The sequence below is a fragment of the Pseudopipra pipra genome, chromosome 2, assembly GCF_036250125.1.
Source record: "Pseudopipra pipra isolate bDixPip1 chromosome 2, bDixPip1.hap1, whole genome shotgun sequence".
Taxonomy (NCBI): Eukaryota; Metazoa; Chordata; class Aves; order Passeriformes; family Pipridae; genus Pseudopipra; species Pseudopipra pipra.
This window is the reverse complement of record NC_087550.1, coordinates 25,389,763-25,408,788: the sequence shown is the minus strand read 5'-3', so window position 1 is coordinate 25,408,788 and position 19,026 is coordinate 25,389,763. Positions and strand designations below refer to the sequence as shown.

The 19,026-nt window shown below is 46.1% G+C and overlaps 2 protein-coding genes across 5 annotated transcripts in view; one reads left to right on the top strand and one right to left on the bottom strand.

Moving 5' to 3' along the window:
• The window catches only part of CHD1L (chromodomain helicase DNA binding protein 1 like), a 23,465-nt gene extending 20,913 nt beyond the window's left edge, over window positions 1-2,552 (bottom strand). For 2 of the 4 annotated variants that reach the window (XM_064644415.1, XM_064644418.1), the window contains exons 1-2: window positions 1,979-2,113; window positions 283-395 (exon numbers count right to left, since the gene is read on the bottom strand). In XM_064644415.1, coding sequence (XP_064500485.1) covers window positions 283-395; window positions 1,979-2,075 — 210 coding nt within the window. In that variant the 5' untranslated portion in view covers window positions 2,076-2,113. Of the gene's footprint in view, window positions 1-282; window positions 396-1,558; window positions 1,805-1,978; window positions 2,114-2,419 lie in introns of those variants that run through there. The other 2 variants (XM_064644419.1, XM_064644417.1) reach the window with 2 other exon arrangements.
• Window positions 2,186-18,975, top strand: LOC135409209 (uncharacterized). Its single transcript, XM_064644424.1, has 20 exons — window positions 2,186-2,353; window positions 2,444-2,500; window positions 4,057-4,094; window positions 5,367-5,507; window positions 6,476-6,538; window positions 7,686-7,806; window positions 8,232-8,324; window positions 9,375-9,535; window positions 10,639-10,724; window positions 10,940-11,023; window positions 12,262-12,324; window positions 12,461-12,538; window positions 12,631-12,719; window positions 13,402-13,438; window positions 14,676-14,824; window positions 15,040-15,102; window positions 15,406-15,481; window positions 16,108-16,192; window positions 16,375-16,462; window positions 17,021-18,975. Exons 1-20 carry the CDS (start codon window positions 2,201-2,203, stop codon window positions 17,129-17,131), a joined length of 1,836 nt encoding a protein of 611 aa, XP_064500494.1. The 5' UTR covers window positions 2,186-2,200; the 3' UTR covers window positions 17,132-18,975.
• The last annotated feature ends 51 nt before the right edge of the window (window positions 18,976-19,026 follow it).

Sequence of the window (19,026 nt, the reverse complement as noted above, 5' to 3'; positions counted from 1 at the left end):
AACTCTGGGCACTATGAGGTGTTTGTATAAAATGACCACTCATCTTTTTACAAAACCCTGAAACCTCTTTGAAGTGTTACTCAGGACTTAACTCAGGACTTGTTTTAAGTGGTTAAGGAATGAAAAAGACAATGAACTCTCTTGTTTGAGTACGGAATTCAGAATGGGACTGCTTAACTGACCAGTCATTAGGGTGCTTTTCCTTTTTCATTCTGCAGAAACACTGGGCTAAAAAAAAAAAGTTAAGCAAAGATCATTTTCCAGAAGAAGAAGCAGACACACCTGACAAGTCTTCCCAAGACCCATCTCATCACCCAGGATACAGCCATGCTGGACTTCACAGCACTGTACCAGCCAGTTTACACCTTCTACTTGATAGGGACGAAGCTTAATGCCTGGGAATAAAAGTGATTTGTTACATTTACACAGTCATCCAATACACTATACACAGTTATACTTTGAAGCTACTAGAAACAGGTCCTGCCCAGAGCAGACCTTCCCAAACATCTGCCTTAAAGGAAATGCACCCTCCTAGAGAGCAGAGACACCAGTGTTTACAGCAATTCTGTTAAATTAAACCCTATTCAGAAACGTGTACACACAAAAATGCCCCAAGTCATTACAAAGGCCTGTAACAGGAACCTGATCTAATAATTAGGCTGCTACTTTTCATTCCTAAAAGGCAGCTTGATTTTCAGCTCCAGCCACTCTTAAATACCTACTTAAATACTAGATCCAGGGTCACGCTTCAGGCTACTGGAAATGTTTGTAACAATCTAGCACTGTATAATAATAATTTCTCAACATTTTCCAGCTTTCCTGCACTTAAGTTAGAGCAGACCTCAATTGTAGGTCACTTTAGGTACTACCACCCTTGCAATCTTTATTATGGGGCACAATATGTTAAAACAAGCACAAAACAAGTCACGTAGAACTCTCCAAGATCTCTTCAAGACTCGAGTGCTGGGTATTGTGCCATTGTGGCCCTTTCCTCTCTGGGAAGATGTGCACGCTGAGTGCATGAGGCAACTCAGCAGCCCGCAGGATACACAAACCCAAACTGGCATGGGGGTTGAAACAGACACTCTCTGCAGCTAAGGAAAATGTGCAGGCGGGATGGATAGCCCAGGCATTCTTCTTTAATATCTTACCCTTCAGGCAGTGGAAAGCATTTTCATTCATGCTCACCATCAGCCCATTTCAAGGTCGCTGAACAGGGCAATCCCTGTTGATCTCGTCCTGAAGCACAGGGCTGCCTAAGGCTGTGCTGAGGCACTGGAGGAGTTAAAACTGGGCTAAGCTCCTGGCCGCAACGCCGAAGAGGGAGTGACTGCAGCAGCTAGGGAAGGCTCGAAAGGAGCGAGCATGGCAGCAATGCCATCTCACTTTCAGAGGCCCGGGAACCACTTTATTTACACATTTATTTATTTCAGGCCTGGGGGCTGTTAGCACAGAGCCCAGACCACTAAAGCTGAGAGAACTGGGATTGTTCAGCCTGGAAAAGAGAAGGCTGCAGGGTGACCTAATTGCAGCCTTTCAGTACCCAAAGGGAACTTACAGGAAAATTCGGGCAAGTTTGTGTACAAGAGCATGCAGTGACAGGACAAGAGGGAGCTGGTTCAAACTGAAAGAGAATAGGTTTAGATTAGGTATTAGGAAATTGTTTTTTTACAGTGAAAGTGGCGAGGCACTGGAACAGGTTGCCCAAAGAAGGTGTGGGTGCCCCATCCCTGGAGGTGTTCAAGGCCAGGCTGGATGGGGCTCTGAGCAACCTGGTGTAGCTGAAGGTGTCCTTGCCCACGACAAGGGGGTTCGAACGAGATGATCTTCAAGGTCTGTTTCCAACCCAAACCATTCCATGGTTCTACGAGCTGGGCAGCACCAGGCAGCTCTGGGCCCCTCCGCCGCCTCCCGCCATCGTCTGACAGCACCAGCCCAGCGCTCCCTCCCCACCCCTTCCCCCGGGCATCCCGCTGACCTGTCAGACCCCACTGGGACACGTCCGCCTCCTGCACGCCTGGGCCCCCCGCCGGGGCCCTGCCGGAGCGCCGAAGCGCCTGTAAGAAGCGGGACATGGCGGGACACAGGCACCGGCACCACGGCGCGGTTCCCGCCTCCTCCCCGCGGCCGAGGGCTGGGCGCGGGCGGGGCGAGCCCGAGCACCGCCCCGGCAGCCGGAGGGCTCGGTGGGAGGACAGCGATGGCGCCGTCGCTGCTGCTGCTGCTCCTGCCGCTGCTGGCGGCCGCCGCCGTGTACCTGTGCTGCGTGCGGCGGCACACGGGCAGCGCGGGGGCCCTGCTGCTCCGCCGGGAGCCGCGCCGGGCCGGGGCACCGAGCCCGCCCCGGGACATCGTGAGCGCCGGGCCGGGCAGGGGGGGCGGGAGCGGGGCGGGATGGGACAGCGGGTCCGGCGCTCACCTCTCTCTCGCCTCCTCTCCGCAGTGGGCCCCGCGGCTGAGCGGCGCCGGGCTGCGCCTCTTCGTCCATGTGGCCAACACGGTGAGTCCGGGCCGGGCAAACACGGCGGGGAAGCTCGGGGAGAACCCGGCGGGGCCGAGGCTGCCGGGGGGTTCGCCGCGGAGGCAAAACCCGCGTTCGCTGGGAGGTTGTGGCGCTCTGCGTGCTCTCGTGTTCACCCCGTCTCCCCCAGGTGTGATGCCGTGGGGACTGAGAGCGCGGGCCTTTGGCTCAGGGTGTCATGTGTGTCTTTGGGTGCGGAGAGTCCAAAGTCGGTATCAAACTCGAAATACAGCTGCCACCAGCTTTCCTTGGACGTCAAGGGGTTTGGGCCCTTCAGCCCTCTGAGTAGGGTTTTTAGGAGGGTGCTGACCCCCCGGTGCTCTCCTCGGGCGACTTTGGGAGCCTGCGGGTTGATTCCCACTTCAGCAGGTGCGGAGGAGGCGGGAGCGCTCTGTCAGGGTGAGAGGTGAGAAGAGCCTGCGGCCCCTGGGCACTGCCCACCTTGCAGCAGCTTCTGCCTGAAAGCAGGTGGATTTTGTTGCTGCTGCTTGGCCTTTTGAGCCAGTATCAAGATAGGCATGGAAGTTTGTTTCAGCAGTGTGACCTGTTACAGAGCTTGGTGTCCAGCTGGGCATGGAATGAAAGCTAGGAGTGGGCTGTGTTTGTTTGTGGGAATACCTTACAAGTGTCTTTCTTCCAAGATATAACGATCAGAATACCTTGTTATGCTTTGCTTTGTGGCATGGTAAAGGGGCTTGCTTCATTTCCTGACATCTCCTTCGGAAGCAGGACCTGAGATTCTCAATCTCCTACGGGATTATGCTGTATTAGTTTAGATGTAGATTAGGAATAATGCATTTTCAAAAAAGATGCTGTAATTCTTATGCAATGTGTGAGGTAACATACCACTTTGTGGATCTAGCTGTGTGAGCCTTGCATCAGGCTTACACTGTATTTGTACATCCCATAAAATGTTTTTGAAGTCCATTGTTGAGCTATTAAGACAGGCCCCAGCCTGGCTGGAACCAGGCTGGTCTCTTTGGGACTGCTGGTGCTTCTACACTGGGAATCAGAGTATTCAAAGAATGTTTTCAGCCATCTGCTACCATAGAGTCTCTAAATATCTCATGCTTTTCCATGCTTTTTGACTCATTTTATTGCAGGAACTGGTTGAGAGACAGGAAAGATCCTAACACTGTGATAAATAAAATAATAAGCTTCTGCCTTATCCAGTGTTTGCATAGTCTGTGCAGCATGAGGAAAGCAATGGATGGGAGCTATATAGATGCTTCTTAACAGTGTTGCAGCCTTCAGATGCAGGCTTTCCGTGCTGAGTTGGGGAAAGACAAAAGCGGGAGAGCCAGAAGAATACACTCGTTATATAAACATGAGAGGTGGGAGAAAGCCTTTTAGGCCATTTTTGTGGTGTGAAATACAAGTGTTTGTGCTGTTTCTTTACTGCTTAGCATTGCATGCTCTCTAGGGTGCTGCAAACCTGCAGTAATCGTGAGCATGTTCAGCATTCCTTGTCTAGTGAAGAAGGTGTTCAGGTCAAAGTTGCTGCAAACCAACATTTCTGCTTACTTTTTTTCTAGGCTTTTGGACAGATCTGCTTATTGCCATTCTTAATGAGGTAAGAGTGGGGAGTTTTTGCCCTCCTGCAAGTTTCTTTTTTTTTTTTCTTTTTTCATTTTTTTGTTTAAGGTACTCACATTGCACACAGCTTTTAGGTTATCTGACATGACATTTTCTAAGAGGAAAGCTGCATAACTTGATTGGAGAGTGAGGAAGATTATTTCATAGATGTTGTTTACTAGGTTATTTTTTTGACTAGTCTCATTTGAGTGGGTTTTTATCAGAAGAAATTAACCTTTTTTCACGCTCAGGCAGGTGCACAGAAACTGTATTAGTCAGCTTGCCTCTGCCTTTTGTTTGCCTTTGTGTCTTTTTGCCTTTGCTCTTTTGTTAAAGGACAGTCTTTCTTTCAAAGGTCGTGGATGTGCAAATGTGCTGTGTTTATCACCAATAGTGGTAAAAGAATAGTAATAGTGGGGAAATGAGGCCAGACATAAAGTTCAGAGATTTTAGTAAGTCAAAGATGTGCACTATTGTAGGTCAGCCTTTCCTCTTTCACACTTATGTTTTTGTTCAGAAACTGCTTTCAAGTGTGCATTGTACAAAGAGCCTATCAGGTAAGAGGTGTCAGGAACTCCAGGCTCACACTTGGTTCCCATAGTTTGCCCATCACTTTAAGGGTCATCTGTGCAGATCCCAGGACACTGAGAAATGTGTTACCCCTGAATTTTATTTGGACATGGGCTTTATGAGTGAATCAAACCCAGACAAGTGTCACTGCTGTTATACATCAGATCATTCCTGGACATCTGTGACAGGGTCTTAATTTCCTCGCTTTATGTGTTCTAAGCTATGGATTTATGCTGCAATCCCTGTTGTATTTGGTTGCAAACAAACTATGTTGAAGCAGGTCATGGAAAAGTCTGAAGAGGTGCTTGTTTTAACAGGATTAGTGGTTGAATGTATGGTTTATACTACTTTCCCTTTTTATTTTCCTCTTCATCCCTGTCTTTATTGGTCTGTGTATGATATGTCCAATTAAAGTGAATCAAAAAATTTTGCCATTTCTTTCCCATCTTGGATTTACAGAGGCTGGCTGGTCTTATGTCAAGAGGTAGGAGGCTTTGTTAAGCAAGCAGAATAGATTTGATGCTGCCTTTAGGAAAGATGTAAGAGAGATTAGCTTGTAGCTGTTGAAACTGTTGCCACTCCCTGCTGTGAAAGCAGACTGCTAACACAAAGTGTTCTTGGGTAAGGTTCCTTCTGAACAGTCTGAAAAATTAGTCATGGTAGAGATTGCAGACTCTGGCAATGACTCTCTCTCTTTCAGACTGAACAACTTCTCGCTTATGCGTTCACTTGACATTCATGAAGATCCCACGTTTATCCCAGAGGTTGCTGCGGAGGTTACAGGAGACAAGTCTGAGGCTAAAAGCACTTCAGATATTATCAAGCAGCTGATAGATGCAAGGTCAGTATGTGTTGTGTAAGAGTGAAGTAGAAGAATACACGTGTTGGCACTGTTATATTAGTGGGAAGCTCTCGTTGTCAGTAATTTAGATTTGTTTTTTTTCCACGCCCAGCCACTTTACAAAACCAATAATGCTGTCAGTCATCTTTCCTTTTACACCTTATAAATCACCAGTAATTACATGCAATGTGAAAATTCTCCAGGCTGCAGGGAGTCTGCCTGCTGGGGAGAGACTAAAATCTGCCCTTGCTAGCGTCCTGTTTGCACTATTAGAGCAGATGCACTTAGTGGTTGACTAGCCAGTGTATAGATCCCTTTAAGTGAGTTTGCAGGTGTGCTGTTTCTTGCCTGCAGGGAATCTCAAAGAGAACACCAGGGTTGCTTGGAAGGGAAAAGGAATGCAGGTCTTAAAAGAAAAATGTGCACAAGAAATTAGCTTTGTTAGTGAGTGATGAGAAATGGTCTATTGCTTAAGTGGTAGAGCCATCTGGTTTTTAAGCAGTTTGCTGATGTGTATCCTTGTGTGTGCTGCGTAGTGCCTTTTCCCACACCACACACCGTGTGTGCTGCTGGCTGTCTCTGGATCTAACTGTGACAGAGGTCCTGGGAGTAGGTTTATGAGTATATTTCAGCTAGTCTGTAATATTGCAGTGGTGAGTAGCAAATGTAAACCTGGAACACATTTTGAACAGTTTAATGACTGCTGACTTTCAGTATAAATATGAAAGAACTAGAACATACTGCTAAGACTAATCCCTTATTTCTGTGGCACCTTTAGCATATGTGGTGTCTGGCACATGTGCAAAGAGTCTGACAGTGTTAGCTGCCATGCATAGGCCAGCTGGCCAGATGGTGTGCTGTGAGTGAGTGATGCCCAAACATACATTGGACGGTGATGCTGAAAGCTAAGGTCTAAACAGAGGTGGCTTTGATGGTTCACTGTTTTCCCTTTAATCCTGTCTTTGCAGGTCTGATTCTGCTAGGAATGGGTTTAGCTTCAAAGGGATCAAAGATTATCTGGAGTGCTACCGGTAGGTGAAATTGTGGTCTGGGAACAACCTGTCCCATGTGTTTCCCTGCTGTGGGTTGCTACTGTTCCACAAGCTTTTAGGTATCTGTTAGCATTGTCCTTGAGGTGCCACTGTTTAGCATCACTCCCTGCTGTTCTCCCCCTTTAGTAGAATAATGAAGGAAAGTCAGCTGGGAGAGCTGGCACAACTTTACAAGCCCTGTAAGGATATTTAAATGCCATTTTCTTTGGCTTATTGTCAGTTTTCTCTTGAGAGATTTCTACATACCTTATTTGCTCAAACACGAGTGAGAAGCAGATGAAAGTTCATCTGGATTATGCAAGTTGCACAAACTGTGGGTCTCTGGTAAATCCCTTGATTCCCCAGCTCCTTGTGCTCCTCTGAGTGTGACACTCAGTAAATATGTCCAGCTGGAAAGGGGCTGAAAGCACACTCCTGACTCTGAGGTTCTGTGAGCTGTTGGCTGTTTGGTAATTCCTGGTTGCGTCTGGGACATGGGCCAGATGTGGAAGGCTCAGATAAATCTTCTTGTGCTCCTGGCACTTGTTCCTCAAGGGCCCCCTCTGCCACCAAGCTCCGGCTTTAGAGCAGAAGGCTGACACTGCAGTCTGGTGTTACAGGTGCATCCTGACTTTTGTGTCAGCCAGAGATAGGTGTGTTTGTGGTGAAGCACAGCCTTTTGCCAGGAGACAGGGAAGGCCTGTTTCTTAAGGTGAGTTATGACAGTACTACTGGGAGCCCCTTCTCTGTAATGGGAAGCCTGTATAAAGGGGCCTGGCCTCTTGGTCTTAGCTTGTGGTAACTGGCAGTTTCATAACTTCAAGCTTTCATGAGCTTGAGGACTCTGTAAAGCTGTCACCTGTTCATCTCTGTTATTTGGTGATTCAGGAGCATGTGGTAACTCCTAACTCTTGCCCTGCTCTAAGGGCTGGGGACATGCTGTGTAGGCAAATTCTCTCCTTAAGGAAGGGAATCTCCTGTCTTGATGGTGTCAGCCGTGTTGAAATCATCCCCACGCAGAGATTCTTACCTGGTTCTTGCTTACACCTGTGACAGCTGCCATGTTGCTGTATGGGAGACAAACCCTGTGTGTGGGTGTGGTGTGGGGAGGTCTTGTAACAAGGTCCCAACTTCTTCTGTCCTGTAGGAGTGGGAAGCTGACGCCATCTCAGGTAGCCAAGAACATCATTGCTATGCTGGAGGACTGCGACAAATCCACGCCCCCGCTCAGAGCAATAGTGCAGTGGGACCGGGAGCAAATAATGCTGGTAATGTCTGCCTCTGGTAGGAAAGGGACCTCTGCCACCCCAAGAGCAGTAGTATCCATTGGAAGGGTTAGAGGCTCTTCTGCTGATACATTGCACAGCAAAATAAGTACATTTTTCCTCCTTCTGTGTTTAGAGGATTACAAACAAGTTTGTTTTCCTTCCTGCAAAGAGAGGTAGCATTAAAGCAATCCGTTTCTGCTGGATGACTATGTTTATAACAGGACTTCTGTGCTTATGTGGCATCCATTAGCACAGATGCTTCCAAGTAGTAGTTTCTCACGAGCATATGGTGGAAGAAAGAAACTTTGATAATTTGGCTTAGTAAAAGCCTGAGAAAGTCATTTTTGGTATCCATTCTGATATTGGTGATGACCTTCAGCTTAGCTAAGTATATATAACACATGGTGATTTTTTATTCTGTGCAGATGGCTGAGGCCTCCACTACTCGTTACAGGAATAAATGTACCCTGTCTTATCTGGATGGCATCCCAGTGTGTCTGAAAGAAGAGCTCAAAGTGGTGAGTTTTCTTGTCTAGCTGCCAGTTCGTGCTGCAGGTGGTCAACCTGAGCAACTGACTGCAACAAGGTTTTAAGGCCAACTCCTCAGCAGAAGCCTGAGAATATGTTTGTAATAAGGGGTAGTATGTGGGTTTGCAATGAGTAGGATTAACAATTTTTGCAAGCTGAAGACAGATCTTGCATACAGCAGACATGTTCCATATCTTGTACCGATCTCTTGAATCCATAGGGAGTAGAGTGTGGATGTGGGAAGCGATCTGTCATATGATAAAATGAGAATGTATAAAAGCATCTCTAGTGGTGGGTGTAACTGTCTGTGTTTCTTGGGTGCTGACTCTGCTCCACTGGCAAAGCATCCCTCTCTCCTTACCTTAAAATAATATGTGTCAGAAATATGCAAGTTATTTTGAAAATCCCTACTGACAAGGATTTTTACCTGTGGTCCCAGCAATAGTTACCAGTAAATACTCCTGGCAGTGCCATCAGGCTGTCGTAGGCTCTGCAGAGACCTACCTGTAGGGTGGGAGTCCTGTTTATGTACAGATTCTTCTACTGCTACCTTGAAGTGAAGAGTTCTTAGCATACCCTGGAAATAAGTCCATTTTGGCATTCGACTAATCTTGATGCCTTGTTTCAAAGCACTGCGGATCTGAATTGCTGTAGCTCTGTCCATAGAAACATGGAACAAGGAGCTGTGTGCTGTGGGGCCAAGGTGATTGTTCTGCAGCCTTTGGGCATAGAAATCACATTGCTGCAGAGAGGCAGACTAAGACCATCTACATGTTTCTGCTCTGCTGTATCACAGTATGAAAAGGACTCCTCTGCACGAGAGAAGGACCAAATATTGCAGGGTTAGGTGTCCCTCCTAACAGAGACCAAAACAGGACAAGCTGAAGAGTGATGCTTCCTAGCCCTTACCTCCACGGGTCCCAATGTCTAGGATCTGTTGTGGTGTTGAAGTGTGCATGTACAGCATGCACAGGGTTTTATGTGCATGTGTGCACTGTACCAGGGTTTTGGAATGAATAATAAGGTGTGTTCTTGCTAAGGTACCTTACCATCACCGAGCGGGAACAGTGTATCTTGGGACAGAGCCAGAAACAGAAGATGCTACTGTGGCCAAGAAGTTGCGAGAGGCTGGGGCTATCATTATTGGGGTCTCAAACATGCATGAACTAGGGACTGGAACAACTGGATGCAACCCTAATAGGTAAAAATCCCTTTCCTCTCTCTTCCCCCAGTCTAGAAATACCTAGAGGACTGTCCAGAACTAGGAAGGATACAAAAATAAGGGCAAGCACGTGAGAATAAAACTGATGGAAACACCCCATACAGAGAGAACCCTGGGGGTATGAAAACCCAGCATTGTAGATTAGAGGGTCAGAGTAGATGTGGAAGCCTGAAGGCTCCTGAAACCAAAGGAAGGAGAGGATCTGAGTGTTGTCTGCTGAGTAAGGAACTTGGTTTGCCAGGCCTTACAGGCCTGGAGGTGTGAATATTTATAGGATGAATGGTAGACAAAAGCCATGACAAAAAACAAATAAATAGTAATGCAATGCTCAGCCACAGTAATGGCTGAAGGCCCAGAACAGTGAGAAAAAGGTACAGTTGTCTCAGAACATAGTGGTTTTGTTTCCTAGCTAAAAGAGGTTCACTGGAATTTGCTTTACTGTTGAGAATTCTTCACTGTAGCCACGATGAGAACTGCAATTCCAGAGCAGTGGTCCTCACAGCCTTGATAAGCCTTGTGTAGAGCCACACTTCATGCACATGCAGCTGGATGGAACTAGGGCTCCCCCTCTGCAGCAACAGCGTGCCAGGGCATTTCCTCACTGTGTGAGGTTGGCTGGATACCCAGCCACGTGCCAGACCTCTTTGGTGTCTGGAGGCCGTGGTCAGATTGGAGACTTTGGGAGCTGCTGCTCTGAGATAAAGGGCAGAGGTGGGGATAATGACTTGCTTATCTGTAAGGATTGCTGGCCATCAACTGCTCTACCTTTTGGAATTGCTTAATGCCCTGTGGCATGCAGTAATGGCATGGTGCCATTGCAGACAGAAGAGCTGGAGCAGCATCTTTTCTCTTGCCTTTGTCTGTCTCTTTTGGATCGGCTGCTTACACTAACGAGGTTGTACTCTTGAGGCAGAAGTCTTTTTTACATTCTGTTTTCTAGGGACATGGCTCTTTCTGAGATTAAATGATGTCTCTTTACCAAGAGATCAGAATCTCTGAGCTGTGTTTCTGGATCTTTTTCTGCACTGTAGTGCACGCAGTCCTTCCTAGAAAAGATTAAACACACTTTGTTTTTGCTTCAGGTACCACAAGATCCCTAGGAATCCCTACAAGCCTAACCACTTCACAGGTGGGAGCTCCAGTGGATCAGCAGCAGCTGTGGCAGCAGGTAGGTGGTCCTACATGGAGCTCAGAGGTGGTGGGAGGAAGGTCCTGAGCCAAGGGACCTCAGGCATTTAGTTTTTATGAGGGGGTTTAGAAGCTGGAGGGAACTCCTGGCTAAACAGAGAGCTCTCTGTGCTGTCTTGGCTACAGCTGCTGGTAGAATGGACAGGGCAAAATGATGTCTCTCTGATCACAGGCTAATGTGTGGGTTTTTTGTAGGTCTCTGCCCGGTGGCTATTGGCACAGATGGAGGAGGCTCTGTGAGGATTCCTGCTTCATTCTGTGGTGTGGTGGGGCTGAAAGGTAGAGCTGTTTAATCATGGAGGGGGGTGTGTTTGTCTGGTTGGTGTTTCAGACATAATGCCACAAACAAGCTGGGCACAGTCTGCTAATTCCTGTCAAGTAAAACTTGACCAGAGAAACTCTGGAGTGTAACACCCCAGGAGGCATGCGGGTTAGGCTGGCAGCATGGAATTATTCTCTGTACTGGCTATTGAACAGACGTTCAACTTAACTAAGTCAACTTACTTAAGTCAAATGCTAAACAAAGTATGCATGCTGCTTTTCATTTTCATCCACTCGCCCCTCTTCATTCTTCTTTCTGTGCTGGGAGGTGTTCCCAACATAGTTGGGTATCTGTATTGAGCTGGTGAAAAGTTTCTCCACCCATGATAGGTTGCCATCACCCCAGTTATATGGAGAGGCTGATGCTGCTCAGATTTGTATCTGGAAAGTTAAAAACCTGGTAATACGCTTGTATGAAACCAGGATGTAGCCATTCCTTCTTATCTCAGTGTTACAAGGAGTAGCAATGCAGTTTTTGCAGTAAGAATTAATATAATCAAGGAAAATGTGCGGAGGAAGAAGAAATGCACAGGGCAGTGTCTACAGCATGGAACATGGTGAGGCAGGGTTGTCACTTGGAAGAGATGCTGGCTTTTGGGAATGGTTTATCATGCTGAAGTATCTCAGCTGCTTCATCTAAGACCAGATACTCAGCCATTACTCTCTTTCCATCCTTTGCATGTGGTCAACTTCACTAATTGTGATTCATCTGAGGAAGATAATGATGATGACAAAAATGTAACTGGTCAGAAAGGCGATACAAGTACTCGCAGAAGACAACTGGTGTTAGGCATGAAGTCTTACTGGTGGAGTGGGTGACATCTCCCATGGGGTGGTGTCTGTTGCTGTTGATAATCCTGTTCCTGCATCTCCATCCTCCATACCATAAATGCTGCTTCTGCATATTTAAATGTGTATATTCCAAAATGTCCCTGCACGCGTTTCCCCTCAACTAAATAATTTCTTAGGGGGAAACCCATTTCATTATTTACTGAATGCATCTGTTTCACTGATGAGTCAGATCATGGTCAGCAGAACAGGATACTGAAGGATGAGTGACTGGACCCTGAAACAGTAGACATAAAAGTGACTGGCAGGGGTAGGTTGTTTACTGACTGGGTGCACCAGAGCCATCTGGTCAGCTTTTCCCTGTCACTGCTGATATCTAGCTAACTGCCCTTTTCTTGTTCTTCTAGGTACATTTGGGCGCATCAGTTGTCATGGCAGCTTGCCACTCTCCTACTCCACAGTCAGCATAGGTAAGAGGACTTGTGCTCCACTTCAGGGACCTTGATGTGGTCTTCTCACAGGGGAGGCAATCTGTACCTACAAATCATCTTGGGAGGAAGGTATATTTACCTTGTCACATTTTTATAACTGATCTGTCTTTTACAGGCCCTATCTGTACGTCAGTGGCAGATGCAGCCATTGTTTACAGTATCCTTGCTGAGCCAGACCCACTCTATCCATATGGTAGGTGAGCTCTCTCCGCCCCTGAACCCAGATGCTCTGTCTTCCTAGAGGCATCCTAGTTAAAAGGAGGAACTCTTCTTTGTTCCCCACAGGACTAAAACAGCCCAAAGCAACCCTATCTGATATGTGTGCTCCTGACCTGAAAGGCTTAAATCTGGGAGTGGACTGGACATTTTTTAAGGTGCCTATTCTATCTCACTCTGCTGCTTTGTGAAATGAGATTTTAAAGGAATATGATGTTCTCTTGTCTGTCATCATTAGAGCTTCTCATATTTAGTCCACAGTCGGAAGATAATATAGCCTGTGTGAAAACAGCAACATGGGTAAATTTTTTTCTAAGGCAGCCTTTTGAAAAGTCTGTTGGAGACATGAGGAAAGGTAACAACTACAGTTGATGGCAGTATGCTTCCTCACATTGCTGATTCTATTGGAGAAAATGATTCTGAACTCATTATGAATGGCAGTTAGTTTAAAATCAAATGAGGAAAATTAGTGTATCTGCTTGGTGACAATCCTGTAGCTGCTGAGTGCCAGTGTAGAAACTGGGCTTGCAAGCTAGTACTGCTTGGCAATTGTAATGCAATCCCACAAATGTTCTCAGAATTCTTCCCTGGAGGAAAAAAAAGACTTACTGGCTCTGCCACTGTGCAGAGGAGGAAAAGATGATATTTCCTTTTCCTTGGGGTGTGAGCTGCAAGCTGTTCTCTTGGAGCAGGTGGCCTAAGGCAGTCTGGAGGGCTGTTTCATTACCATTAGGGACAGGAACGAGGAAGGCACCATAAGGACCGAAGTCCTGGTGAGTGTGCTTACCAAGAGGAGGGCACTTATTAAAGTCTACTTAGTTCTTTCCTCTTATTCTTTAGGCATGTGATGCTGAAGTCCTGTCCATCTGCGAGAAAGGTAAAGAGGAAAAGTCTGTAAGTCTCTTACTCTGCCTGATGTTATGGTATCACTTGGTGCTCCTTTCATGTATGCATTAAAAAGACCTCTCCTCAAGTCCTTAAAGACAGTTGCTTAAAGAGGTCTGGCTGAACAAACAGCAGTAGCTTTGTGTTGGGGAAGCCCTCCTGGCTGCTGAGGGTTAAAAATCTCAGCGGTTGTAGGCTTGTCGGATTACAATGGAAGAATGTAGTCCAGTGTGCTCAGCCTCTGTCTGTATAAAGACAGATCTGTGCTCAGTAATACTTACTCTGCAAGCTTTAATGGTAAAAGACTTTTAAGGGAGGGCCTTGTTTCACAACATAATACTCAATAGTAAGACAGTGCTAAGTCTTTGTGATGTATCCAGTCCTGTGGCATTTCCTTGAAAGCAGCCAAATGGTGCCTTTAGAGTGGCTTTGTCAGAGTTTAGACTAAGTAAAATTGACCCTGGAGAGTATTTGGGGGTGGGGGAGAAGGACTACAATGGTTGGTATAGTAGTTGGCCTCCTGTGCATTGGAGCTGAGATAGTTCACAGTATTCAGGCTTTGCCTGGATTTTCTTCAGCCTCCTTATTTCCAAAGACACACTTCTATAGTATTTTCTTAGGAGAGCTGCACCATAGGCCAGTGAAATAGGCAAGCTTGGGTATGTATTTATGAATAAGTTGGGGTCAAAGAAAGGATTCTTTTTAGACTGCAAAAGATTCACTTTTCCTAAAGTTTTGGTGTTCAGCCTTGTTAAAATGCATCAGGATTTAGTGACCCTGTACTGTTGACCTGGTCTCTTGAGTATCTCCTGGGTTCCTCCACCATTATGGTTCAGAAGAAGCTCTGAATGGAAATCTCATGATGCTAAATAATCACTTCATGCTGATAGAATAGCGGTCATGTGAAGTGCTCAGGGAAGCATTGGCAGTCCACCCTTTACTCTTTGGCTTAACTGAGGGGCTGGAGGGAGAGAGTGAACTTGTCCTATAGCTGCTAAGTTAAGAACCTGTGGGCAAGCCCCTACCCCTGCCCCATTGGAATACTGAGATCTCCTTAAGCTTCTACCTGTGAGAAGTAGCTGCAGCAGCCTGCATGCCATGTGGTGCACTGAAGGTGCTTGTGGCCTGTGGGGGTCTCTAAATTGGCAAGGGGTTGTAGATTTGCAGCCCTTCTGTGCAGCCTGGTGAACTCAGGGATGCTGTCTGTGCTTTACCTGTTCTGTACACAGCGGTGGAGCACCTGCAGAGTTTGGGAGCCAATGTGGTTGAAGTCTCTCTTCCAGAGATGGAGGAAGCTCGAGTAGCACATGTAATCTGCATTCTCAGTGAGATGAGAGACTTCCTGCAATCTGACTTCAATAAACATTTCCAGGAAATGGTAAGTAGTAGCAGCTTGGAGCATTGGCAGTAGTTGTCCTTGGCTGATGCAGCACAAATATCATGTCAGTGAGAAACCTGAGGCTCTCCTTCTTCTATGACAAACTACCTGTTGGATGACTACCAGTACAGGAGAACAGACCTGGAAGAGAACTCCTGGGCTGTCACGATTCAGTTTCTAGCAAGCAGAACCTTGATCAGTGTTTTTTATTTCAGAATTTGGACACTCGCGCTAACCTGGCCTTGGCTTGCCAGTTCACAGCTCTGGATTATATTACGGTAAGGAACACAGTGTGGTGAAGGCTGAAGGGAGGTACATAGTGAAATTTTACAGGTGGGGTAGAGGCTTAACTTCCCCATACACGTGGGAAGATGTCACCCAGCTCTAACTGCTCTCAGCTGTGAAAGCATGCTGAATGGTGGGGCACCACAGAGGGCATGCCACCTGTCCTGCATCGTGATTCCAGATTGCAGGAACGGTGTCTTGCAAAGGTAGAGGCTCTAATGGGCAGTCTGTCAACATCAAACATGAGCCTCATGAACCAAGAGGTTCTGGTCAGACACTGTTCTCTCTGCTTGCAGGCAAACCGGCAGAGAACTCGGAGCATGGGATTTTTGCGAGAGATCTTCAGCACTGTGAACTGTATCCTCACACCAGGTATTGCCATTCTTGGCCAAAGAGCCAGTCCCCAACAGCTCTGTGGTGCCTTTTAAGAAGTCACTCCATTAACTTTCCCACCTCAATTTTTAAGAGTATGACTTCTGTGCAAATACTTTGCTGTGCCTCAAGCCTTTAGAGGATAATGCAGCCTGGTTAGAAAGACTGCTGCGTATTTCTAGATTTACTGGTTGTATCCATGGCAGTGACAAATTCCCCCTTGGTGCTTGAGACAGGAGCTATAGAGCTGGCACATACGCACAGGAGGGACTGGATATGTACTTATGTATGCAGTGTTCTTGCTCTAAATACAAGCTAACTGCTTTATTCGTAAATCCCAGCAACTTGCATGAGTTTGCATCACCACTGTGATATCAAACGTGGCTTTAGTGAACTGAGCTGTTCTTTAAAGATTGCCCACTGTCTGACTCTTCTTTTGCTCTTTAGAGCACTGCATCAGGTTTCCCAGAGAGCCTGTGGAATCTTCATCCCTGGGAATATTCAAAAGCCATTTGGACATGGTCCTGGGAAACCTGAGCTAGCTGACCATTCTTGAGTCAGATGGTTAGACAGGATGACTTCTTGAGGTCCCTCTTCATTACAGTCATTTTGTGATTCCTCCACAGCTGTTCCTTGCACTGCCCCAAGAATTTATGAATCTGACCTCTTGACTGGGTGCAGCGATATGTCCTTCACAGTCCAGTCCATGAGGTAAGAACAATGTTACTTGCAGTACACAAACAAAAGTTTGGGAACAGCTGGAGACTAGCTGCACCAACTGAAGCAGCTCAGGCTGTAAGGCAGGAGAGATTGATGCTAGCTGCCTCCCCCCAAAAAGGATGAATTTGCTGCTGTCCCAAGTCAAGAATGCTGATTACAGCTTTTCCCCCCAGGTTCATGCAGCTTGGTAACTTCACTGGGATACCAGGCATTGTGGTCCCCATTGGATATTCTACTGCTGGGCTTCCTATCAACCTCCAGGCAAGTACTGGATTTTTGTTGAAAACTGGGTCACAAAATCCCCAGCTGGATTTGTCCTGAGCCACTTATAACCAGGTTCCTGCTGTTCCACACAGCTCATTTGAGGAGTTGGCAGCTACTAGAAACAGAAGTTTTAACTTGTGGGTGATTTGCCTCAGAGTAACTCACTCCTGAAGGGCAGAGGGACTCTTCAGGTATCTTTGAGATAGATTTCTTTCCCTGGCTACTTGCATCAGTACCCAATATTTGTCACTACTCTTTCCTCTCTTATTTCTCATTTCCTTTAAGTCCTTCCCTCTTGAAATGGGTCTCATGTAATGGAAAGGTCCCTGTCTTGCAATTGGAGGTCACACAGCTGCCTTTATCCCAAACACAGTGATGTCATACTTACTGGGGTAAAAGGGGAAAACTTGTCTTTTTGTGCTGTTGGGGGGGTGGGAGGGAAATTCTGTTTTCTGTTATGTATTCTGGGGCTTTCAAGAGTGTCTATATGTGATGATGCTACTTTGTTTTTTTTTTCCCCTCCTTTCACTCTCTGCTTCTCTCATCTTCTCCCAGGTCATGGCAAAATGGTGGGATGAAGCTGTTCTTCTGAGGATTGGCCTAAAGCTAGAGCAGTTCCGTTCCCAGACCAAAAAACCATCCATTTATTATGACATCCTCGCATGACAGAGTGACCAAGTTAGGGATTAAGTCTTTTTTTTTTCCCTAGTCTGACCTGACCAAGTATTAAGAGTGGACTTGTTTTCAATGTTTATCTGAAAGGCTTAGTAGCAGGCTCATTTGAGGAATGGGGATGAACCACTGATCTAAGCAGGCACTGATGGTGAGCAGACACAACTTCTGCTCCCTGCTTGTCAGATGGCCTAGTTTATACTAGGGAGACCAAATGTGCTAGTTCCTTGCTTTGTTTTTGCAGGGGAAGCTGCAACTATCTTCTGCAATTTCTTCCCACATAGGGGTCCTGTGTACAGATGGAAGACAATTGCATCTACAGGACTGCATGCAGGTAGTTCATACTACTGTACATGGAAAGGTACAATCTCTAGGCCTTAAACCTTCCAATGGAACTTCTCCTGCTCTAGGATATAACAAAGGTCCTGTTTTTGAAGGGGAAGGGCAGCGAATAATGCCTAGCTCTCTTGGAATGAGGAGGCTCTTAACACACCTGCAATCAGGCAGTGTTTGTTTTGGCCCTGTACTTAGTCCCTCAGAGCAAAGCAGAAATCCCATAGGTACGGAAGTGTCACTGTGCTTGTCCCTCATACTGCCAACACTGTGGGTGTGCTCACTGCCTGAGAGTCCTGCCTGCCTTCAGCCTTGCGTGGAAGGGAAGGAAAAATCAGAGCAGGAAAAATCAGAGCAGGAACCCTCATTAACTCTGACCCAAACCCCTGTTTCAGGGTTCTGGCTTTCCTTTGCGTATCTCTATTTCCCAAGCTAAGACCTGGTGAGTCTCTTTTCTCCCTCTGGTTGCTTGAGTATAAACCTACTATCATTTAGATGTCCAAACGGAAGAAACTACTTGATAATGCAGAGAAAGTACTGTTCTAAGAGTGCTGAGGCAGCTATTAGAAACAGCTGAAATTTGTAGGAAATGCTACTGTTGCTTGGAAGGAAAGAAGCAGCAGAAAGTAGTTGCAGTTTCTCCCAAACTCAGTAGAGTTTTGGGGTTTTTTTTCCCCATACCTATCCACTGTTTAACCATAGCTAGCTCTTTACTAATGGCTGAAGTTAAGTCAGATGGCATCTGAATGGAAGAACTTGCACTACCATCTCCTTAATTACCTGAGTTAAAGCATCAACTCCTACCATCAGCTGTCACCAGCATCCACAGTTAAATTAATTACATGGTTGACACTGTCTTTGACCTTTAATTCCTCTGCGATACTGCCAAAAGTGTTTGTTCTCTAGATTCTAGTACAGTTTTATGAGGAATGGTTTAAAAGCAAAGTATTTCCTCTGTTATTAACCATAAGTTATTAAACACTGTCAACATACCTTAGAGTGAAACACTGCTGAAATGTTAGCAATAAGGGAGGTGGTAAATGTTTGACAAGAATAAATTTCTGCAAGGAACAGTACTGCTTGAAGAAAATAGCTGAATATTCCTAATTCTATGCTATTGCTCAAGGGCATAAAGATGGATGTCTAAAATATTCATTTACCATCCTGCTAGGTGAATCTATTTATTTCAAATCCATTCTGAAATTATTTACTACCCTAAAATTATGATTTGAATGTTTAGTTCATTCCCTTGGCATAGAGAGGGAGCTCAAGTTGCTGGGAGAGGCTAAAGTAAATAGTTCATTATTTTTAAAAAACAATACTTGCATCCTGCTAACAGTGGGAAGAAAGAACTAAGAGTTTTTACTGACTGACAGTAACTTAGTCACTCTTTTCACACACTGCTTCCTGCCTTTGCCTAAACGTATCTCATCAGTGCACATTTTCAATGCAAGACTTTCCTGGTAGTGAGGTTACCAAAATAAACTTTACTTATCTATGTGAAAGGCCTCAGTGTTTTCTTTTTTTCCCCTGGCTGTCAGCGTATCCAAATTCTA